This window comes from Thunnus albacares, chromosome 13 (assembly GCF_914725855.1).
Source record: "Thunnus albacares chromosome 13, fThuAlb1.1, whole genome shotgun sequence".
Taxonomy (NCBI): domain Eukaryota; kingdom Metazoa; phylum Chordata; class Actinopteri; order Scombriformes; family Scombridae; genus Thunnus; species Thunnus albacares.
Window position 1 is genome coordinate 27,695,453 of NC_058118.1, and position 21,377 is coordinate 27,716,829.

General features: G+C 40.9%; 4 protein-coding genes across 4 annotated transcripts; 1 reads left to right on the plus strand and 3 right to left on the minus strand.

Moving 5' to 3' along the window:
- Window positions 1–1,755: 1,755 nt before the first annotated feature.
- On the minus strand, window positions 1,756–3,588 carry LOC122996213 (tripartite motif-containing protein 16-like). Its single transcript, XM_044371821.1, has one exon. The coding sequence runs from the start codon at window positions 3,421–3,423 to the stop codon at window positions 1,756–1,758; it is 1,668 nt and encodes a 555-aa protein (XP_044227756.1). The 5' UTR covers window positions 3,424–3,588.
- Window positions 3,589–8,106: 4,518 nt separating this feature from the next.
- LOC122995820 (craniofacial development protein 2-like) lies at window positions 8,107–8,639 on the plus strand. Its single transcript, XM_044371190.1, is given in 2 exon segments — window positions 8,107–8,205; window positions 8,208–8,639. Coding segments are annotated over 2 exon segments (531 nt in total).
- Window positions 8,640–11,530: 2,891 nt separating this feature from the next.
- On the minus strand, window positions 11,531–13,251 carry LOC122995850 (tripartite motif-containing protein 16-like). The gene is made up of 2 exons (XM_044371232.1): window positions 12,727–13,251; window positions 11,531–12,645 (listed from the first exon to the last, which is right to left on the minus strand). The coding sequence occupies exons 1-2, from the start codon at window positions 13,190–13,192 to the stop codon at window positions 11,531–11,533; spliced, it is 1,581 nt and encodes a 526-aa protein (XP_044227167.1). The 5' UTR covers window positions 13,193–13,251.
- A 4,152-nt stretch (window positions 13,252–17,403) lies between these two features.
- LOC122995573 (E3 ubiquitin/ISG15 ligase TRIM25-like) lies at window positions 17,404–20,768 on the minus strand. Its single transcript, XM_044370881.1, has one exon. It carries the CDS (start codon window positions 18,991–18,993, stop codon window positions 17,404–17,406), a length of 1,590 nt encoding a protein of 529 aa, XP_044226816.1. The 5' UTR covers window positions 18,994–20,768.
- Between the last annotated feature and the right edge of the window lie 609 nt (window positions 20,769–21,377).

Sequence of the window (21,377 nt, forward strand, 5' to 3'; positions counted from 1 at the left end):
ATCATCATCAACATAGACTTCATTGACTTTGAAAAAGCATTTGACAGTTTAGACAGGACATCACTATGGCGCCTTATGGACTACTATAGGATTCTCACTAAAATCACAAACCTCATCAAAGCATCATATGAAGGAACATCATGCAGGCCAACTCTCCCGGAGCTTCAAGGTCAGGACAGGTGTAAAACAGAGATGTCTCCTTTCTCCATTCCTGTTCCTCCTGGCAATTGACCAGATAATGAGGGAAACTACGGAAGGGAGGAAAAATGGGATCCAGTGGACACTGTGAGAGCAGCTGGATGTCCTTGATTTTGCAGATGACATAGCTCTGCTCTCACACACACAAAACCAGATACAAGAAAAGACAGACAGACTCGCAAAAGCCGCATCAAAGCTTGGACTGACACCCAATAGAGCTAAGACACAGATCATGAAGATCCATTCCAAATCCAGCAACCCCATCCTCGTGAACAACAATAGACTGGAAGAGGTAGCCAATAGCCTGGACTCCCTGCTGGCCATACTTGGGCAGTGTTGTGGACATCACCGGAGGGACAGAGGCTGATATAAAAAGCCGGATTAACAAGGCAAGGGTGGTGTTTAACATGCTCAGAAAGATCTGGAGCTCAAAAACATCTCAACAAACACCAAACTGAGAAACACCAACGTCAAGCAGGTGTTGCTGTATGGATCTGAAACATGGAGGACAACCAAACAAACAGAGCAAAGGGCCTAAGTAAGTAAAGTAAGTTCATTGTCCGTTATCAGTTTATACACCAGCCTCCACGTATGGGTGCCCACAGGAAGAGTTGTAGTTGTTGATCAATATATTTAGAGCTGTAGCTAATCATAATATTCATTATCGATTAATCTGTCTATTATTTTTGTCAATCATTTAGTCAGAAAATCATGAAAAATGACGACTGGTGTCTCTCAAAGCCCAAGATGCAACTTAAAATGTCTTGTTTTGTCACGTCCAACAGTCCACAACCCAAAAATATTCAGTTAATATCATAGAGGATGAACAAAACCATAAAATATTCACATTTAACACATTTTACTTTATACTTCCACTCCACTACATTTCAGAGGGAAATATTGTATGTCTAATGTCTAAGAAAGCAAAGTCAGTATATAAACTCAGGAGGAAAAGTGCCTCAAATAAACTCTCATTAGTTTCACATTTTCTCCAGAAGCTTTTAATAAGATCCTGAAATGAAGACAAAAGAAAATACTTTCTTCATTGTTGAGAAAAAGAACTTTATTCATGATATAAACCTTCAGTTTGTTCACACATCTAATCAGTAAAGTCTGTTAAATGACTCTTGTTCAGTGATTTCATGTTCAGATTCATAATAATTACAGTTTTATTGTACATTTCTTTATAAAAATGTACAAAGTGGTGAGAACAAAATATCTATGATAAAGGAAGGTCTGGTGTTTTCTCAGTGGAGGAGAAACAACAACACACAAATACATCAATACAAACATTAAACTAAGATTTAGAACAAAGAGAAGTTTAAATTTTCATCTGAAGAAATGTCAGTAAAAGTTAAAACATCATCATGAGCAGTGATAGTCTCCATGGATGAAAACACACAGGAAAAAGTGACATTTAAAGAAATTATAACAAAAAAGTGTTGATAATCCCAGTTTGATTGACAGCTGATCTCTGCAGTTCAGAAACACTGGAGACAAAGAAAATGAAGAAATTCAACACAGAATCTGACACATGAAGTCTGAAATGGTTTCTGTCTATTTGAGTTTACAGAACTCAGCTGTGTCTCCATAATAATAAAACCAAACTCCAGCATAGAGAGGCTGAGTGAATGTGGTCTGGACTCTGTGGAGGAGAGTCATGGTTTCAGAGACGCTGTAGAAGGACAGAATACCTGCTCTGTGATCCAGGTACACTCCTACTCTGGAGGACCGAGGACCTGAGACGGGAGTTCTGATGTTGTTGAACCAAAACTGATAACTGTTAGTGGAACAATCTAACGCCCAAGATTTGTCATTGTGTCCAAAGTGACTTTCATCCCCTGCTCTGCTGATGTTCTTGTATGCGACTGCTACATAAACTATCCTCCCGCTCCACTCCACCTCCCAGTAACAACGTCCAGTCAGACTCTCTCTACTCAGGACCTGCCAACATCTAGTGAATCTGTCTGGGTGACTAGAATAAGACTGTTCTTTCCTCATGACTGTTGCTTTTCTGTTCCCCTCAGATAATAACAGATTTATGTGTGCAGTGTTTGGATCCAGTGTGATTTCATTTGAATGTTTTAAGAATCCAGCTCTGGTCTTGGGTTCTGGTTGTGACAGTAAAACGTCCACTTCAGTCACTGTCAGTGAGATGTTTGTCCATTTCTCCTTCAGGATGTCCTGTAGTTGATCTCTGAGCTCTGACACAGCTGCTGTCACATCCTCAAAGTACTTCAGAGGACGGATATTGATGCTGGATGAGTCTGTAGATGCACTGAGTTGTGACAGTGAGGGGTAGTTGTGTAGAAACTGGGTGTGATCCTCTGTGTGTGAGAGCTGCTTCAGTTCAGCGTCTTTCCTCTTCAGCTCAGTGATCTCCTGCTCCAGCTTCTCCTGAAGCTCTTTGACTCGACTCACTTCAGTTTCCTGCTGGGATCTGATCTGCTGCTTCACATCAGAGCTTCTTTTCTGGATGAGACGGATCAGCTCAGTGAAGACCTTCTCACTGTCCTCCACTGCTTTATCAGCAGAGCGATTGACGGCCTCCACTTCCTGTTGAAGCAGCTTCACATCTTTCTCTCTGTCCTGGATTCTCTGCTGGATTTTCTGTCGACTCACCTCGAGCTCTCTCTGCCTCTCAGTCCTTTCTGCTGCAGCTGAGACTGTGTCGTGGCCTTTATGTTCATCCACAGAGCAGAGAGAACAGATACTCTGCTGATCAGTACGACAGAAAATCTTCATCACCTCGTCATGACGAGAGCAGATGTTCTCCTGCAGCGTCTTGGAGGGGTCGACCAGCTTGTGTTTCTTTAATGGAGCGACATCATAGTGAGGCTGGAGGTGTTTCTCACAGTAAGAGGCCGGACAATTCAGACAGGATTTGAAGGCTTTCAGCTTCCTCCCAGTGCAGAAATCACAGGCCACATCTTCAGGTCCAGCATAGCAGTGATCAGCAGGAGCAGCTTGGAGTCCAGTCTTCTTCAGCTGCTCCACTAAAAGTGCTAACATGGTGTTTTTCACCAGGACAGGCCTCGGTGTGAAGGTCTGTCTGCACTGAGGGCAGCTGTAGATTTTCTTCTCATCCTCTTCATCCCAGAAGCCTTTAATACAGCTCATGCAGTAACTGTGTCCACAGGGAATAGCCACCGGATCCTTCAGTAGATCCAGACAGATAGAACAAGAGAAAGCTTCCCGGTCCAGCTGAACTCCTTGCTGCGCCATTTCAGCTCTCAGTGTCAATGACTGTCTGACTTTCACTTTCTTAGAAATGAAACTAGTTTGAGCTCTGATCTAAACATCATGTGTCTCTGGAGTGAATGGAGGCTGACAGCTCCCTGCACTTCACCACATGTTGGTTACACCCATCTTCAAACTGTAGATCTAAAGGGGAGGGAACAAGGACATGTGTGACAGAGTGAAGCTTGTTGTGTTTGAGAGCAGGAAGAAGAGGGAGGAGTTATCAAGCTGCGATTCATTTCAGGAAGAGAAGCCGTTTGAGAGAGATACTGTGTGTTTAACCTTTATTAACAGCATATCAACAAAGTATATTCAGAATAAGTTCATATGAATTCCTGAGATTAATCTTTTAAATTTTCCTTATGGCCTTATTCATTTGTATTATCTCATCATTGTCTTTTTATTTACTCTGATTTACTCAACTTTAATCAGTTTCACAGCTGGTTTCACAAACATTACCAAAATAAAAATATTTATTTAGTTTACATTAGATTTTAATCAGTCTCATATAATCTGAAGGTAAATAAGTTTAGATTTGGGGGTAAAGCTGGCTGACAGCTAAAGGGACACTTTATCAAACTGAACCAAACAAATGATTGTAAATCACACAAACCAGTTAGGATTACTGCTGGCAAAAAATACAAAACAAAATAAAAAAGGAAAAAACAACTTCTGTCTTGCTAGATATGATTAGTCAAGTTCTTGTCAACTCCTAAAACAAATGTTAGTCAGGCTACATGTTACATGACATCATGTATCTTTGCTATCTAATTATTTTGGCTTAATTTATTAATTCATCATTAATCATCATTCTTCATTATCTGCTTCAGTTTTTACTGTCCTGCTTTCTTTTCTCTTCTTCCTCTTTATTCTCTTTCTTTTTTTCACTCCCAGATGGATAATTCATCCTCATTTTACACAGCCGACATGAAGATGATGCACAATGAAATATGAACGTGTAAACCTGGTGTGGATATTAATTTAGTTCAGTTATGTGTTTTCCTGAAACATAAATCGTGATACACAATTAACCATCATAATATCTACACCAGCCTGTTATCAATAAAGGTAGAAAAACTTTACTCAAATAAGAACTCGAGTAAATCATCTCAAATGTCAGATTTCTGTTTCACTGAAGCAGAAACAGTTTTTATGTTATTTTTACTCTTGCTGTGTTACATCACACACATTTGCAGTGACAGGATCAATGATAGGATGGTGCATAGAGTTAGTCTCAAGTTAACTTAGCTGTAAAACACTGAGTCAAGTTTATTCATACAGCTCACATTACATGCACGTCTCAAAGAGCTTTTCATAAAGTGTGTAGCTTATTAAATATCACATGTTTGTATCTGAACACATCACAAACCATATTACATTAACATATGTGAGGTGTGAGAGGTAAACTTTAATGTGACGACATCCAGTTCAAATGTGAGACATGTTGGAAGTCTTATTTATAACTTCCTCAATGTTACTTCTCAACCCAAACACATAAACAGAAACAAGAGAGGTCAACCATTAAATCAAAGTGGCTTTTTTTTAGAAATAAAGAGAAAAAGAGAAGAAAACTGTGATGAATACAAAAGCGTGAATCCCACAGTCTCCTAGAAATATAAAGTTTTGTTTAGAATATAAGCTGTAAACCTGCTGCAACACTCACAATATAACAGTGGATCATCCAGAATCGTTGTGTTTGGGTTATATCTACAGGGTAAATACTAGAGTATAATCTCAGCTTCTTGTCCAGCTGCCACAGAATCTATGAAACCAAGTCTATATAACCCACTGAGGGCTGCCTTTGTTTCTTAAACAGGAAAGTGACTGGGGGGCTTTCCTCAAAGATGAAACCAACATGATGAAATCCTCATGTGAAAGGGCTTATTTGTATATTTAAAGCTGCTCTAATCAATATCTGTATATTAATGGATAAAATGACCATGTGTAATGTGAAGGAGGTTGAAGTAACAAACACACAGAGAATTATAAGCTGACTCTGCAGTCCCCTTCAGCTCTTCTGAGTGTTTCAGCTTCTTTCAGCTCATTGTTTCAGTGTTAAAGTCCACAAAGTTACTGTTTTGGTTCTTAACAACGTTGCTTCCAGCCACAGCAGCAACATTCAGCAGCTACAGTCACACATCTTTTACTCAGGAGTCGTTGCCAGACCAAAACAGACCTAAAAAGAGAGTGAATGTGGATTTACATTTGTCAAGAGGACAGAAAAATGGCTGCAAATTAATGCTAATGTTGTCTCTTGTCTGCTGGAAGAGTAAATAGGCAACTGTTTGGTAACATGTCCACCACATCAACTGTATAAGGTGATAATACTGTATTCTGCCAGTGATGTTTACAGTGTGTTCTGCTGCCCCCAAGTGGTCAAAAAAATGTACTAACGCAGGTTGAAAAGAAAATCACTTTAAGTTCCCTTATTTAACATTTATAATCAGTATATAAACATTTAATAAGTGGTTTATAAAACACTATAATGTAGTTGTAAGTAGATAAGGACATTTTAAGTGTTTATTAATGTACAGTATTTGTCAACAATTGTAACTTCTCCTATGAAGACATATTTTATATCTTTACAGCTGTGTTTCATTGTCCATTATCAGTTTATACACCAGCCTCCACGTATGGGTGCCCACAGGAAGACTCATAGTTGTTGATCAATATATTTAGAGCTTCAACTAATCATAATATTTATTATTGATTAAGTTTAGTCACTTTAGTGCAGTCATTAGTACGGGGTTTGGTGTGGCCTGTGCTGTTGTCCTTACCTGCACAGATGCCAGTGTGCTCTCTGCACTATTCACAACTATTTAACAAAGTTAACAGAACAAAACTAAATTAGTTTCCTGATGGTTTTTGTTATTGTTCCATTATTCTGTTTTGGTGCAGAACTGTGAAGAAAGATTAGTGCATTAATTCATGTTCACTATGAATTACATTTCATAGGAAATAATGTTTTTGATAATATTGTTACTAACATGTTTCCATCTCAGACATTTTTTAAGTGATATAAATGAAAATATTCAGGGCACTACTCACAACAATAACAGCGACTAAATCAGCAATTTTATTTCTTAACCCGTGTTGAAATAATTCCAAATGTACTAAAGGGATTTGTTCTGGTCAGAAGGAAACACAGTTGGAGAAAAGTCTTAATTGTACACTGCACCTCATGGCCGAATGCTGTCTCAGCCAGTAGGTAAGTTTACAGGAAAACTTGACAAATTCGAATATATGTGTCAAAGTTAAACAGTTACATACAGACACTTTGATTTTATTAGTTTTCCAGTTTTTTTTAAGCCTGTTTTAAAAGAAAGACACTAAGTCCACAAAAAATAATAAAAACTCTGCTCATTTCTCTGACAATTAGTGAAGAAAGTTGAAAGTTCAGAGACTCACTGAAAAACGTTCTTCTGCTCTAAACATGAACACTGAACTTTGTTGTCACAGTAAGAGGCCAGACACAGCAGACAGGATTTGAAGGCTTTCAGCTTCCTCCCAGTACAGACATCACAGGCCACATCTTCAGGTCCAGCATAGCAGTGATCAGCAGGAGCAGCTTGGAGTCCAGTCTTCTTCAGCTGCTCCACTAAAGCTGCTAACACGGTGTTTTCCACCAGGACAGGCCTCGGTGTGAAGGTTTGTCTGCACTGAGGGCAGCTGTGGATTTTCTTCTCATCCTCTTCATCCCAGAAGCCTTTAATACAGCTCATGCAGTAACTGTGTCCACAGTGAATAGTCACCGGATCCTTCAGTAGATCCAGACAGATAGTACAAGAGAAAGCTTCCCGGTCCAGCTGAACTCCTTGCTGCGCCATTTCAGCTCTCAGTGTCGATGACTGTCTGACTTTCACTTTCTTAGAAATGAAACTAGTTTGAGCTCTGATCTAAACAGCATGTGTCTCTGGTGTGAATGGAGGCTGACAGCTCCCTGCACTTCACCACATGTTGGTTACACCCATCCTCTGTGGGAACAAGGAAACATTTGGACAGAGTGGAGCTTGTTGTGTTTGAGAGCAGGAAGTAGAGGGAGTTATCAAGCTGTGATCCATTCCAGGAAGAGAAACCATTTGAGAGAGACAATAGAAACATAGTTTAAAGAAGTAAGATAAACGTAAACAACTTAAAAGTATAAAGTAAAAATAGTACACACACACAAACACACACACATATGGATATAATCTATCTATCTATCTATCTATCTATCTATCTATCTATCTATCTATCTATCTATCATTTATATATAAAAAATAAATAACTGCAAATGAATTAAAAACTCACTCTTTAAAAAGTTCTTTCTCTTTGGGATCAAACCCTACATTATGAGATCAGTGCTCATCCACATCTGGCCTAAACATTTTCACACTAATGTCAACAGAGAGATGTAAGTTGATGGAGCTGATACGAAAAAATAAGGAGGAACATGATGATTTGTAGATGATCTGGCATATGTCATCAGTATCATTAAGAAGCGATGAACTCACATTCATCATTATCAGGACCTGGTGGAGACTTGTTCCTTTTTTTTTTATTTTGTTGAAAGGAACTTCACCAATGCTGCTGTGGAGAGATAATAAATAGCTACTCTATGATACTGAGCAGCTAAAGCATATTAAGAAAGTATAGAAAGGAGCCCACCATACAGAGGGAGTAGCCATCATGATGACGACGAAAGCTAGAAAGGCCATGACTGCATGGAAACCCATCAGCTCTCGCCTCATCTCTGCAACCTTCCAAACTAAGAACAGGAGAGTGAAGCCCACATTATTCAGTGCTACGCACCCACCAATGATGCAGGCGAAGAGGTCAAGGCCAGGAATTATGATAGCTTGAACCACCTACTTGGAAGTAATGGAGCCAGAGACCTCACTATCCTGATGGGGGACTTCAACGCCAAGATTGGAGGTCAAAATGATGGATATGAGGTGGTGATGGGGAAACATGGAGTGGGAGACATGAATGAAAATAGAGAGATGTTTGCGGAGACCTGTGCTAACAATAACCTAGTGACTGGAGGAAGTGTATTCCCCCATAAAACAATCCACAAAACAACTTGGGTGTCACCAGACCATGTCGCAGAAAACCAAATTGACCATATCTGTATCTGCAAAAAGTTTAGAAGGTCCATGGAAGATGTCAGATCAAGAAGAGGAGCAGACGCAGCCTCAGACCACCACCTCCTTGTAGGGTAATTCAGGCTAAGGCTGAAGAGACACCATCAAGCCCAAAATCAGAGGACAAAATACCACACAGAGTACCTCACCAATGCTCAAGTGGCAAAGAACCTCAAAGAGGTCCTCTCAAGAGAAAATAAAGAGCTACATCAGAGGAGGATGGAGGGATGGACTATAAACGAAGAGTGGGAACACCTAAAAGCAGCTTGGAGCTCAACCTGTGAGGAGGCCCTAGGGAAGAAGACCTGAAAGCACAAAGAATGGATAACACCAGAAACCCTCAAAACAATTCAACAGAGGAGAGAGCTCAAACAAAAAGTGAGCACTTCAAGAACAAGATCTGAAAAGGCATCTGCCCAAAAGGAGTACAACAGATGCCACAAAGAAGTGCGTAAGAACATCAGGAGAGACAAGAGATCACAGGTGGAGAGACTAGCCAAGGAAGCAGAACAGGCAGCAACTCAAAGGAACATGAAGGAAGTATACAACATCACAAGGAAACTGTCTGGGACATATTCACATACCAATAAACCAATTTTAGACAAAAGCGGCCAATTGATCTCAACTCAGGAGGCACAGCTTGACAGATGGGCAGAACATTTTGAAGACGTCCTGAAGAGGCCAGCGTCGACAGACCAACCATATATCCTCAAGGCCACGATACCCCTACAAATCAAGTGTGACAGACCAACAAAAGTGGAAATCAGGGCAGCAATCAATCAACTAAAATCTGGCAAAGCTGCTGGACCTGACAATATCCCACCTGAAGCCCTGAAAATAGATGCCACCCTGTCAACAGACATGCTCTACGGTCTCTTTGGGAGAATTTGGGAAGAGGAAAGGACACCATCAGAATGGGCAGAGGGGCACATTGTGAAACTACCAAAGAATGGTGACCGCAGCAAGTGCAACAATTATCGAGGGATCACCCTACTTTCTGTACCCAGCAAAATCTTAAACTGGGTCATTCTCAACTGTCTCCATGAAGCTGTGGACAAGAGGCTCCAGGACCAACAAGCAGGATTCAGGAAAGATCGTTCATGCACAGACCACATGGCAACATTATGCATCATCATCAACATAGACTTCATTGACTTTGAAAAAGCATTTGACAGTTTAGACAGGACATCACTATGGCGCCTTATGGACTACTATAGGATTCTCACTAAAATCACAAACCTCATCAAAGCATCATATGAAGGAACATCATGCAGGCCAACTCTCCCGGAGCTTCAAGGTCAGGACAGGTGTAAAACAGAGATGTCTCCTTTCTCCATTCCTGTTCCTCCTGGCAATTGACCAGATAATGAGGGAAACTACGGAAGGGAGGAAAAATGGGAACCAGTGGACACTGTGAGAGCAGCTGGATGACCTTGATTTTGCAGATGACATAGCTCTGCTCTCACACACACAAAACCAGATACAAGAAAAGACAGACAGACTCGCAAAAGCCGCATCAAAGCTTGGACTAACACCCAATAGAGCTAAGACACAGATCATGAAGATCCATTCCAAATCCAGCAACCCCATCCTCGTGAACAACAATAGACTGGAAGAGGTAGCCAATAGCCTGGACTCCCTGCTGGCCATACTTGGGCAGTGTTGTGGACATCACCGGAGGGACAGAGGCTGATATAAAAAGCCGGATTAACAAGGCAAGGGTGGTGTTTAACATGCTCAGAAAGATCTGGAGCTCAAAAACATCTCAACAAACACCAAACTGAGAAACACCAACGTCAAGCAGGTGTTGCTGTATGGATCTGAAACATGGAGGACAACCAAACAAACAGAGCAAAGGGCCTAAGTAAGTAAAGTAAGTTCATTGTCCGTTATCAGTTTATACACCAGCCTCCATGTATGGGTGCCCACAGGAAGAGTTGTAGTTGTTGATCAATATATTTAGAGCTGTAGCTAATCATAATATTCATTATCGATTAATCTGTCTATTATTTTTGTCAATCATTTAGTCAGAAAATCATGAAAAATGACGACTGGTGTCTCTCAAAGCCCAAGATGCAACTTAAAATGTCTTGTTTTGTCCCGTCCAACAGTCCACAACCCAAAAATATTCAGTTAATATCATAGAGGATGAACGAAACCATAAAATATTCACATTTAACACATTTTACTTTATACTTCCACTCCACTACATTTCAGAGGGAAATATTGTATGTCTAATGTCTAAGAAAGCAAAGTCAGTATATAAACTCAGGAGGAAAAGTGCCTCAAATAAACTCTCATTAGTTTCACATTTTCTCCAGAAGCTTTTAATAAGATCCTGAAATGAAGACAAAAGAAAATACTTTGTTCATTGTTGAGAAAAAGAACTTTATTCATTATATAAACCTTCAGTTTGTTCACACATCTAATCAGTAAAGTCTGTTAAATGACTCTTGTTCAATGATTTCATGTTCAGATTCACTTCATCTACACAATCACTTTGTTTAACCCAGAATGTCAGCTATGTACAAGAAAATAATAAATGATCTCCTTATTGATTATTATCAGGATAATTACAGTTTTATTGTATATTTCTTTATAAAAATGTACAAAGTGGTGAGAACAAAATATCTATGATAAAGGAAGGTCTGGTGTTTTCTCAGTGGAGGAGAAACAACAACACACAAATACATCAATACAAACATTAAACTAAGATTTAGAACAAAGAGAAGTTTAAATTTTCATCTGAAGAAATGCCAGTAAAAGTTAAAACATCATCATGAGCAGTGATAGTCTCCATGGATGAAAACACACAGGAAAAAGTGACATTTAAAGAAAGTATAACAAAAAAGTGTTGATAATCCCAGTTTGATTGACAGCTGATCTGTGCAGTTCAGAAACACTGGAGACAAAGAAAATGAAGAAATTCAACACAGAATCTGACACATGAAGTCTGAAATGGTTTCTGTCTATTTGAGTTTACAGAACTCAGCTGTGTCTCCATAATCACAAAACCAAACTCCAGCATAGAGAGGCTGAGTGAATGTGGTCTGGACTCTGTGGAGGAGAGTCATGGTTTCAGAGACTCTGTAGAAGGACAGAATACCTGCTCTGTGATACAGGTACACTCCTACTCTGGAGGACCGAGGACCTGAGACGGGAGTTGAGATGTTGTTGAACCAAAACTTATAACTTTTACTGTCACAATCTAACGCCCAAGATTTGTCATTTCGTCCAAATCCATTCCATGCTCTGCTGATGTTCTTGTATGCGACTGCTACATAAACTCTCCTCCCGCTCCACTCCACCTCCCAGTAACAACGTCCAGTCAGACTCTCTCTACTCAGGACCTGCCAACATCCAGTGAATCTGTCTGGGTGACTAGAATAAGACTGTTGTTGACTCATGAATGTTGCTTTTCTGTTCCCCTCAGATAATAACAGATTTATGTGTGCAGTGTTTGGATCCAGTGTGATTTCATTTGCATATTTTAAGAATCCAGCTCTGGTCTTGGGTTCTGGTTGTGACAGTAAAACGTCCACTTCAGTCACTGTCAGTGAGATGTTTGTCCATTTCTCCTTCAGGATGTCCTGTAGTTGATCTCTGAGCTCTGACACAGCTGCTGTCACATCCTCAAAGTACTTCAGAGGACGGATATTGATGCTGGATGAGTCTGTAGGTTGACTGAGTTGTGACAGTGAGGGGTAGTTGTGTAGAAACTGGTTGTGATCCTCTGTGTGTGAGAGTTGCTTCAGTTCAGCATCTTTCCTCTTCAGCTCAGTGATCTCCTGCTCCAGCTTCTCCTGAAGCTCTTTGACTCGACTCACTTCAGTTTCCTGCTGGGATCTGATCTGCTGCTTCACATCAGAGCTTCTTTTCTGGATGAGACGGATAAGCTCAGTGAAGATCTTCTCACTGTCCTCCACTGCTTTATCAGCAGAGCGATTGACAGCTTCTACTTCCTGTTGAAGCAGCTTCACATCTTTCTCTCTGTCCTGGATTCTCTGCTGGATTTTCTGTCGACTGACCTCGAGCTCTCTTTGCCTCTCAGTCCTTTCTGCTGCAGCTGAGATTGTGTCGTGGCCTTTATGTTCATCCACAGAGCAGAGATAACAGATACTCTGCTGATCAGTACGACAGAAAATCTTCATCACCTCATCATGACGAGAGCAGATGTTCTCCTGCAGCGTCTTGGAGGGGTCGACTAGCTTGTGTTTCTTTAATGGACCGACATCATAGTGAGGCTGGAGGTGTTTCTCACAGTAAGAGGCCAGACACAGCAGACAGGATTTGAAGGCTTTCAGCTTCCTCCCAGTACAGACATCACAGGCCACATCGTCAGGTCCAGCATAGCAGTGATCAGCAGGAGAAGCTTGGAGTCCAGTCTTCTTCAGCTGCTCCACTAAAGCTGCTAACACGGTGTTTTCCACCAGGACAGGCCTCGGTGTGAAGGTCTGTCTGCACTGAGGGCAGCTGTGGATTTTCTTCTCATCCTCTTCATCCCAGAAGCCTTTAATACAGCTCATGCAGTAACTGTGTCCACAGTGAATAGTCACCGGATCCTTCAGTAGATCCAGACAGATCGTACAAGAGAAAGCTTCCCGGTCCAGCTGAACTCCTTGCTGCGCCATTTCAGCTCTCAGTGTCAATGACTGTCTGACTTTCACTTTCTTCGAAATGAAACTAGTTTGAGCTCTGATCTAAACATCATGTGTCTCTGGAGTGAATGGAGGCTGACAGCTTCCTGCACTTCACCACATGTTGGTTACACCCATCCTCTGTGAGAACAAGGAAACTTGTGGACAGAGTGGAGCTTGTTGTGTTTGAGAGCAGGAAGTAGAGGGAGTTATCAAGCTGTGATCCAACTTAAAAGTATAAAGTAAAAATAGTACACACACACATATGGATATAATCTATCTATCTATCTATCCATCTATCTATCTATCTATCTATCTATCTATCTATCTATCTATCTATCTAGCTATCTATCTATCTATCTATCTATCTATCTATCATTTATATATAAAAAATAAATAACTGCAAATGAATTAAAAACTCACTCTTTAAAAAGTTCTTTCTCTTTGGGATCAAACCCTACATTATGAGATCAGTGCTCATCCACATCTGGCCTAAACATTTTCACACTAATGTCAACAGAAAGATGTAAGTTGATGGAGCTGATATGAAAAAATAAGGAGGAACATGATGATTTATAGATGATCTGGCATATGTCATCAGTATCATTAAGAAGCGATGAACTCACATTCATCATTATCAGGACCTGGTGGAGACTTGTTCCTTTTTTTTTTATTTTGTTGAAAGGAACTTCACCAATGCTGCTGTGGAGAGATAATAAATAGCTACTCTATGATACTGAGCAGCTAAAGCATATTAAGAAAGTATAGAAAGGAGCCCACCATACAGAGGGAGTAGCCATCATGATGACGACGAACGCTAGAAAGGCCATGACTGCATGGAAACCCATCAGCTCTCGCCTCATCTCCGCAACCCGTGAAGCCCACGTTATTCAGTGCTACGCACCCACCAATGATGCAGGCGAAGAGGTCAAGGCCAGGAACTATGATAGCTTGAACCACCTACTTGGAAGTAATGGAGCCAGAGACCTCACTATCCTGATGGGGGACTTCAACGCCAAGATTGGAGGTCAAAATGATGGATATGAGGTGGTGATGGGGAAACATGGAGTGGGAGACATGAATGAAAATAGAGAGATGTTTGCGGAGACCTGTGCTAACAATAACCTAGTGACTGGAGGAAGTGTATTCCCCCATAAAACAATCCACAAAACAACTTGGGTGTCACCAGACCATGTCACAGAAAACCAAATTGACCATATCTGTATCTGCAAAAAGTTTAGAAGGTCCATGGAAGATGTCAGATCAAGAAGAGGAGCAGACGCAGCCTCAGACCACCACCTCCTTGTAGGGTAATTCAGGCTAAGGCTGAAGAGACACCATCAAGCCCAAAATCAGAGGACAAAATACCACACAGAGTACCTCACCAATGCTCAAGTGGCAAAGAACCTCAAAGAGGTCCTCTCAAGAGAAAATAAAGAGCTACATCAGAGGAGGATGGAGGGATGGACTATAAACGAAGAGTGGGAACACCTAAAAGCAGCTTGGAGCTCAACCTGTGAGGAAGCCCTAGGGAAGAAGACCTGAAAGCACAAAGAATGGATAACACCAGAAACCCTCAAAACAATTCAACAGAGGAGAGAGCTCAAACAAAAAGTGAGCACTTCAAGAACAAGATCTGAAAAGGCATCTGCCCAAAAGGAGTACAACAGATGCCACAAAGAAGTGCGTAAGAACATCAGGAGAGACAAGAGATCACAGGTGGAGAGACTAGCCAAGGAAGCAGAACAGGCAGCAACTCAAAGGAACATGAAGGAAGTATACAACATCACAAGGAAACTGTCTGGGACATATTCACATACCAATAAACCAATTTTAGACAAAAGCGGCCAATTGATCTCAACTCAGGAGGCACAGCTTGACAGATGGGCAGAACATTTTGAAGACGTCCTGAAGAGGCCAGCGTCGACAGACCAACCATATATCCTCAAGGCCACGATACCCCTACAAATCAAGTGTGACAGACCAACAAAAGTGGAAATCAGGGCAGCAATCAATCAACTAAAATCTGGCAAAGCTGCTGGACCTGACAATATCCCACCTGAAGCCCTGAAAATAGATGCCACCCTGTCAACAGACATGCTCTACGGTCTCTTTGGGAGAATTTGGGAAGAGGAAAGGACACCATCAGAATGGGCAGAGGGGCACATTGTGAAACTACCAAAGAATGGTGACCGCAGCAAGTGCAACAATTATCGAGGGATCACCCTACTTTCTGTACCCAGCAAAATCTTAAACTGGGTCATTCTCAACTGTCTCCATGAAGCTGTGGACAAGAGGCTCCAGGACCAACAAGCAGGATTCAGGAAAGATCGTTCATGCACAGACCACATGGCAACATTACGCATCATCATCAACATAGACTTCATTGACTTTGAAAAAGCATTTGACAGTTTAGACAGGACATCACTATGGCGCCTTATGGACTACTATAGGATTCTCACTAAAATCACAAACCTCATCAAAGCATCATATGAAGGAACATCATGCAGGCCAACTCTCCCGGAGCTTCAAGGTCAGGACAGGTGTAAAACAGAGATGTCTCCTTTCTCCATTCCTGTTCCTCCTGGCAATTGACCAGATAATGAGGGAAACTACGGAAGGGAGGAAAAATGGGATCCAGTGGACACTGTGAAAGCAGCTGGATGACCTTGATTTTGCAGATGACATAGCTCTGCTCTCACACACACAAAACCAGATACAAGAAAAGACAGACAGACTTGCAAAAGCCGCATCAAAGCTTGGACTGACACCCAAAAGAGCTAAGACACAGATCATGAAGATCCATTCCAAATCCAGCAACCCCATCCTCGTGAACAACAATAGACTGGAAGAGGTAGCCAATAGCCTGGACTCCGTGCTGGCCATACTTGGGCAGTGTTGTGGACATCACCGGAGGGACAGAGGCTGATATAAAAAGCCGGATTAACAAGGCAAGGGTTGTGTTTAACATGCTCAGAAAGATCTGGAGCTCAAAAACATCTCAACAAACACCAAACTGAGAAACACCAACGTCAAGCAGGTGTTGCTGTATGGATCTGAAACATGGAGGACAACCAAACAAACAGAGCAAAGGGCCTAAGTAAGTAAAGTAAGTTCATTGTCCGTTATCAGTTTATACACCAGCCTCCACGTATGGGTGCCCACAGGAAGAGTTGTAGTTGTTGATCAATATATTTAGAGCTGTAGCTAATCATAAAATTCATTATCGATTAATCTGTCTATTATTTTTCTCAATCATTTAGTCAGAAAATCGTGAAAAATGACGACTGGTGTCTCTCAAAGCCCAAGATGCAACTTAAAATGTCTTGTTTTGTCCCGTCCAACAGTCCACAACCCAAAAATATTCAGTTAATATCATAGAAGATGAACGAAACCATAAAATATTCACATTTAACACATTTTACTTTATACTTCCACTCCACTACATTTCAGAGGGAAATATTGTATGTCTAATGTCTAAGAAAGCAAAGTCAGTATATAAACTCAGGAGGAAAAGTGCCTCAAATAAACTCTCATTAGTTTCACATTTTCTCCAGAAGCTTTTAATAAGATCCTGAAATGAAGACAAAAGAAAATACTTTGTTCATTGTTGAGAAAAAGAACTTTATTCATTATATAAACCTTCAGTTTGTTCACACATCTAATCAGTAAAGTCTGTTAAATGACTCTTGTTCAATGATTTCATGTTCAGATTCACTTCATCTACACAATCACTTTGTTTAACCCAGAATGTCAGCTATGTACAAGAAAATAATAAATGATCTCCTTATTGATTATTATCAGGATAATTACAGTTTTATTGTATATTTCTTTATAAAAATGTACAAAGTGGTGAGAACAAAATATCTATGATAAAGGAAGGTCTGGTGTTTTCTCAGTGGAGGAGAAACAACAACACACAAATACATCAATATAAACATTAAATTAAGATTTAGAACAAAGAGAAGTTTAAATTTTCATCTGAAGAAATGCCAGTAAAAGTTAAAACATCATCATGAGCAGTGATAGTCTCCATGGATGAAAACACACAGGAAAAAGTGACATTTAAAGAAATGATTACAAAAAAGTGTTGATAATCCCAGTTTGATTGACAGCTGATCTCTGCAGTTCAGAAACACTGGAGACAAAGAAAATGAAGAAATTCAACACAGAATCTGACACATGAAGTCTGAAATGGTTTCTGTCTATTTGAGTTTACAAAACTCAGCTGTGTCTCCAAAATAATAAAACCAAAGTCCAGCATAGAGAGGCTGAGTGAATGTGGTCTGGACTCTGTGGAGGAGAGTCATGGTTTCAGAGACGCTGTAGAAGGACAGAATACCTGCTCTGTGATCCAGGTACACTCCTACTCTGGAGGACCGAGGACCTGAGACAGGAGTTGAGATGTTGTTGAACCAAAACTTATAACTGTCAGTGTCACAATCTAATGCCCAAGATTTGTCATTGTGTCCAAAGTTACTTTCATTCCCTGCTCTGCTGATATTCTTGTATGCGACTGCTACATAAACTCCTCCCATCCTGCTCCACTCCACCTCCCAGTAACAACGTCCAGTCAGACTCTCTCTACTCAGGACCTGCCAATCTGTAGTGAATCTATCTGGGTGACTAGAATAAGACTGTTGTTTCCTCATGAATGTTGCTTTTCTGTTCCCCTCAGATAATAACAGATTTATGTGTGCAGTGTTTGGATCCAGTGTGATTTCATTTGCATATTTTAAGAATCCAGCTCTGGTCTTGGGTTCTGGTTGTGACAGTAGAACGTCCACTTCAGTCACTGTCAGTGAGATGTTTGTCCATTTCTCCTTCAGGACGTCCTGTAGTTGATCTCTGAGCTCTGACACAGCTGCTGTCACGTCCTCAAAGTACTTCAGAGGACGGATATTGATGCTGGATGAGTCTGTAGGTTCACTGAGTTGTGACAGTGAGGGGTAGTTGTGTAGAAACTGGTTGTGATCCTCTGTGTGTGAGAGCTGCTTCAGTTCAGCGTCTTTCCTCTTCAGCTCAGTGATCTCCTGCTCCAGCTTCTCCTGAAGCTCTTTGACTCGACTCACTTCAGTTTCCTGCTGGGATCTGATCTGCTGCTTTACATCAGAGCTTCTTTTCTGGATGAGACGGATCAGCTCAGTGAAGATCTTCTCACTGTCCTCCACTGCTTTATCAGCAGAGTGACTGACGGCCTCCACTTCCTGTTGAAGCAGCTTCACATCTTTCTCTCTGTCCTGGATTCTCTGCTGGATTTTGTGTCGACTCACCTCGAGCTCTCTCTGCCTCTCAGTACGGCAGAACATCTTCATCACCTCGTCATGACGAGAGCAGATGTTCTCCTGCAGCGTCTTGGAGGGGTTGACCAGCTTGTGTTTCTTTAATGGAACAACATCATAGTGAGGCTGGAGGTGTTTCTCACAGTAAGAGGCTGGACACACCAGACAGGACTTGAAGGCTTTCCGCTTCCTCCCAGTGCAGACATCACAGGCCACATCTTCAGGTCCAGCATAGCAGTGATCAGCAGGAGCAGCTTGGAGTCCAGTCTTCTTCAGCTGCTCCACTAAAGCTGCTAACACGGTGTTTTCCCCCAGGACAGGCCTCGGTGTGAAGGTCTGTCCACACTGAGGGCAGCTGTAGATTTTCTTCTCATCTTCTTCATCCCAGAAGCCTTTAATACAGCTCATGCAGTAACTGTGTCCACAGGGAATAGCCACCAGATCCTTCAGTACATCCAGACAGATAGAACAAGAGAAAGCTTCCCGGTCCAGCTGAACTCCTTGCTGTGCCATTTCAGCTCTCAGTGTCAATGACTGTCTGACTTTCACTTTCTTAGAAATGAAACTAGTTTGAGCTCTGATCTAAACAGCATGTGTTTCTGGAGTGAATGGAGGCTGACAGCTCCCTGCACTTCACAATGTGTTGGTTACACCCATCCTCTGTGGGAACAAGGAAATGTGTGGACAGAGTGGAGCTTGTTGTGTGAGAGCAGGAAGAAGAAGGAGTTATCAAGCTGTGATCCATTCCAGGAAGAGAAGTCTATTGAGAGAGACAATAGAAACAATCTATCTATCTATCTATCTATCTATCTATCTATCTATCTATCTATCTATCTATCTATCTATCTATCTATCTATCTATCTATCTAACTAACTAACTATCTACTTAAAAAGTTCATCTCGTCACTTGTGCACATCATGAAAGCAGTGTCTCATCCTTTTGAACAAATTGCAAATGCTTTGGCACATTCATGCAAATGATTATGTAGAAGTGTCTGCTGTTTCCTACATTATCAATTACTTATGTCATGTTGAAATGTATCATACTGGTTCTCTAATAGTTTTACCCCCCAAAACATCCAGACATTAGTTCATTACATGCAAACTGTTGTCATAATCTGTTGAGCTTATTTTCAATACATTTCTATCAGACTGTTTTTGTAAATGTGTCCTGAACTGATGAATTGCTCTGAGGTGAATCTTGACTTTCACTAATGAAGGGGAATGTGTGAAGTGTTAGATCAAGCAATGATCAACCAGTTCTCCAAAACAGCTCAGAGCTGCATCTCATGAACCTTCAATCGGCAAGCGTATATAGACAGGGCACAACACAGTGTTACAATTACTGACAATGGAAGAACAACAGGGAAATGAACAGGGTCAACAGCTGGGAGGAAGAAGAGGAGGAGTAAGGCTGCGTGGAGAAGGGTTGGAAGGCCAAACAGAGGAAGAGGTAGAAGAGGCCAAGGACATGTTTCTAATGAAATACATAAGAGCCACAATTGTGGACCATGTTCTCAATCATGGTCTTACAATGGCCGAGGCTGGTCAAAGAGGGTAGCCAAACATTGGGAGAAAAACCGTGTCCTCAATATATATATGTATGTATATGGATAGATAAATAGATAGATATAGATACACAGTGATATTTTTCTTAAGTGTATGACAATTATACAAAATTGTATTGACAGCTCCCTGCACTTCACCAAATGTTGGTTACACCCATCTTCAAACTGTAGATCTAAAGGGGAGGGAACAAGGACATGTGTGACAGAGTGGAGCTTGTTGTGTTTGAGAGCAGGAAGAAGAAGGAGGAGTTATCAAGCTGTGTTTCATTCCAGTGTACCTGTTGCGACACTCACAACATAACAGTGGATCATCCAGAATCGTTGGGTTTGGGTTATATCTACAGTGTAAATACTAGAGTTTAATCTCAGCTTCTTGTCCAGCTGCCACAGAATCTATGAAACCAAGTCTATATAACCCACTGAGGGCTGCCTTTGTTTCTTAAACAGGAAAGTGACTGGGGGGCTTTCCTCAAAGATGAAACCAACATGTAAAATTGCTCCAATGTTTACACTATGAAATGCTCATGTGAAAGGGCTTGTTTGTATATTTAAAGCTGCTCTAATCAATATCTGTATATTACTGGATAAAATGATCATGTGTAATGTGAAAGAGGTTGAAGTAACAAACACACAGAGAATTATAAGCTGACTCTGCAGTCCCCCTCAGCTCTTCTGAGTGTTTCAGCTTCTTTCAGCTCATTGTTTCAGTGTTAAAGTCCACAAAGTTACTGTTTTTGTTCTTAACAACGTTGCTTCCAGCCACAGCAGCAACATTCAGCAGCTACAGTCACACATCTTTTACTCAGGAGTTGTTGCAGACCAAAACAGACCTAAAAAGAGAGTGAATGTGGATTTACATTTGTCAAGAGGACAGAAAAATGGCTGCAAATGAATGCTAATGTTGTCTCTTGTCTGCTGGAAGAGTAAATAGGCAACTGTTTGGTAACATGTTCACCACATCAACTGTATAAGGTGATAATACTGTATTCTGCCAGTGATGTTTACAGTGTGTTCTGCTGCCCCCAAGTGGTCAAAAAATGTATTAACGCAGGTTGAAAAGAAAATCACTTTAAGTTCCCTTATTTAGCATTTATAATCAGTATATAAACATTTAATAAGTGGTTTATAAAACACTATAATGTAGATGTAAGCAGATAGGGACATTTTAAGTGTTTATTAATGTACAGTATTTGTCAACAATTGTAACTTGTCCTATGAAGACATATTTTATATCTTTACAGCTGTGTTTCATTGTCCATTATCAGTTTATACACCAGCCTCCACGTATGGGTGCCCACAGGAAGAGTCATAGTTGTTGATCAATATATT

Coding starts and splice junctions, on each gene's coding strand:
- LOC122996213 (XM_044371821.1), bottom strand. CDS start 3,423: ATGGCGCAGCAAGGAGTTCAGCTGGACCGGGAAGCTTTCTCTTGTTCT.
- LOC122995850 (XM_044371232.1), bottom strand. CDS start 13,192: ATGGCGCAGCAAGGAGTTCAGCTGGACCGGGAAGCTTTCTCTTGTACG. Junction 12,646..12,726: donor GCAGGAGAACATCTGCTCTC/GTCATGATGAGG, acceptor ATGAACATAAAG/GCCACGACACAATCTCAGCT.
- LOC122995573 (XM_044370881.1), bottom strand. CDS start 18,993: ATGGCACAGCAAGGAGTTCAGCTGGACCGGGAAGCTTTCTCTTGTTCT.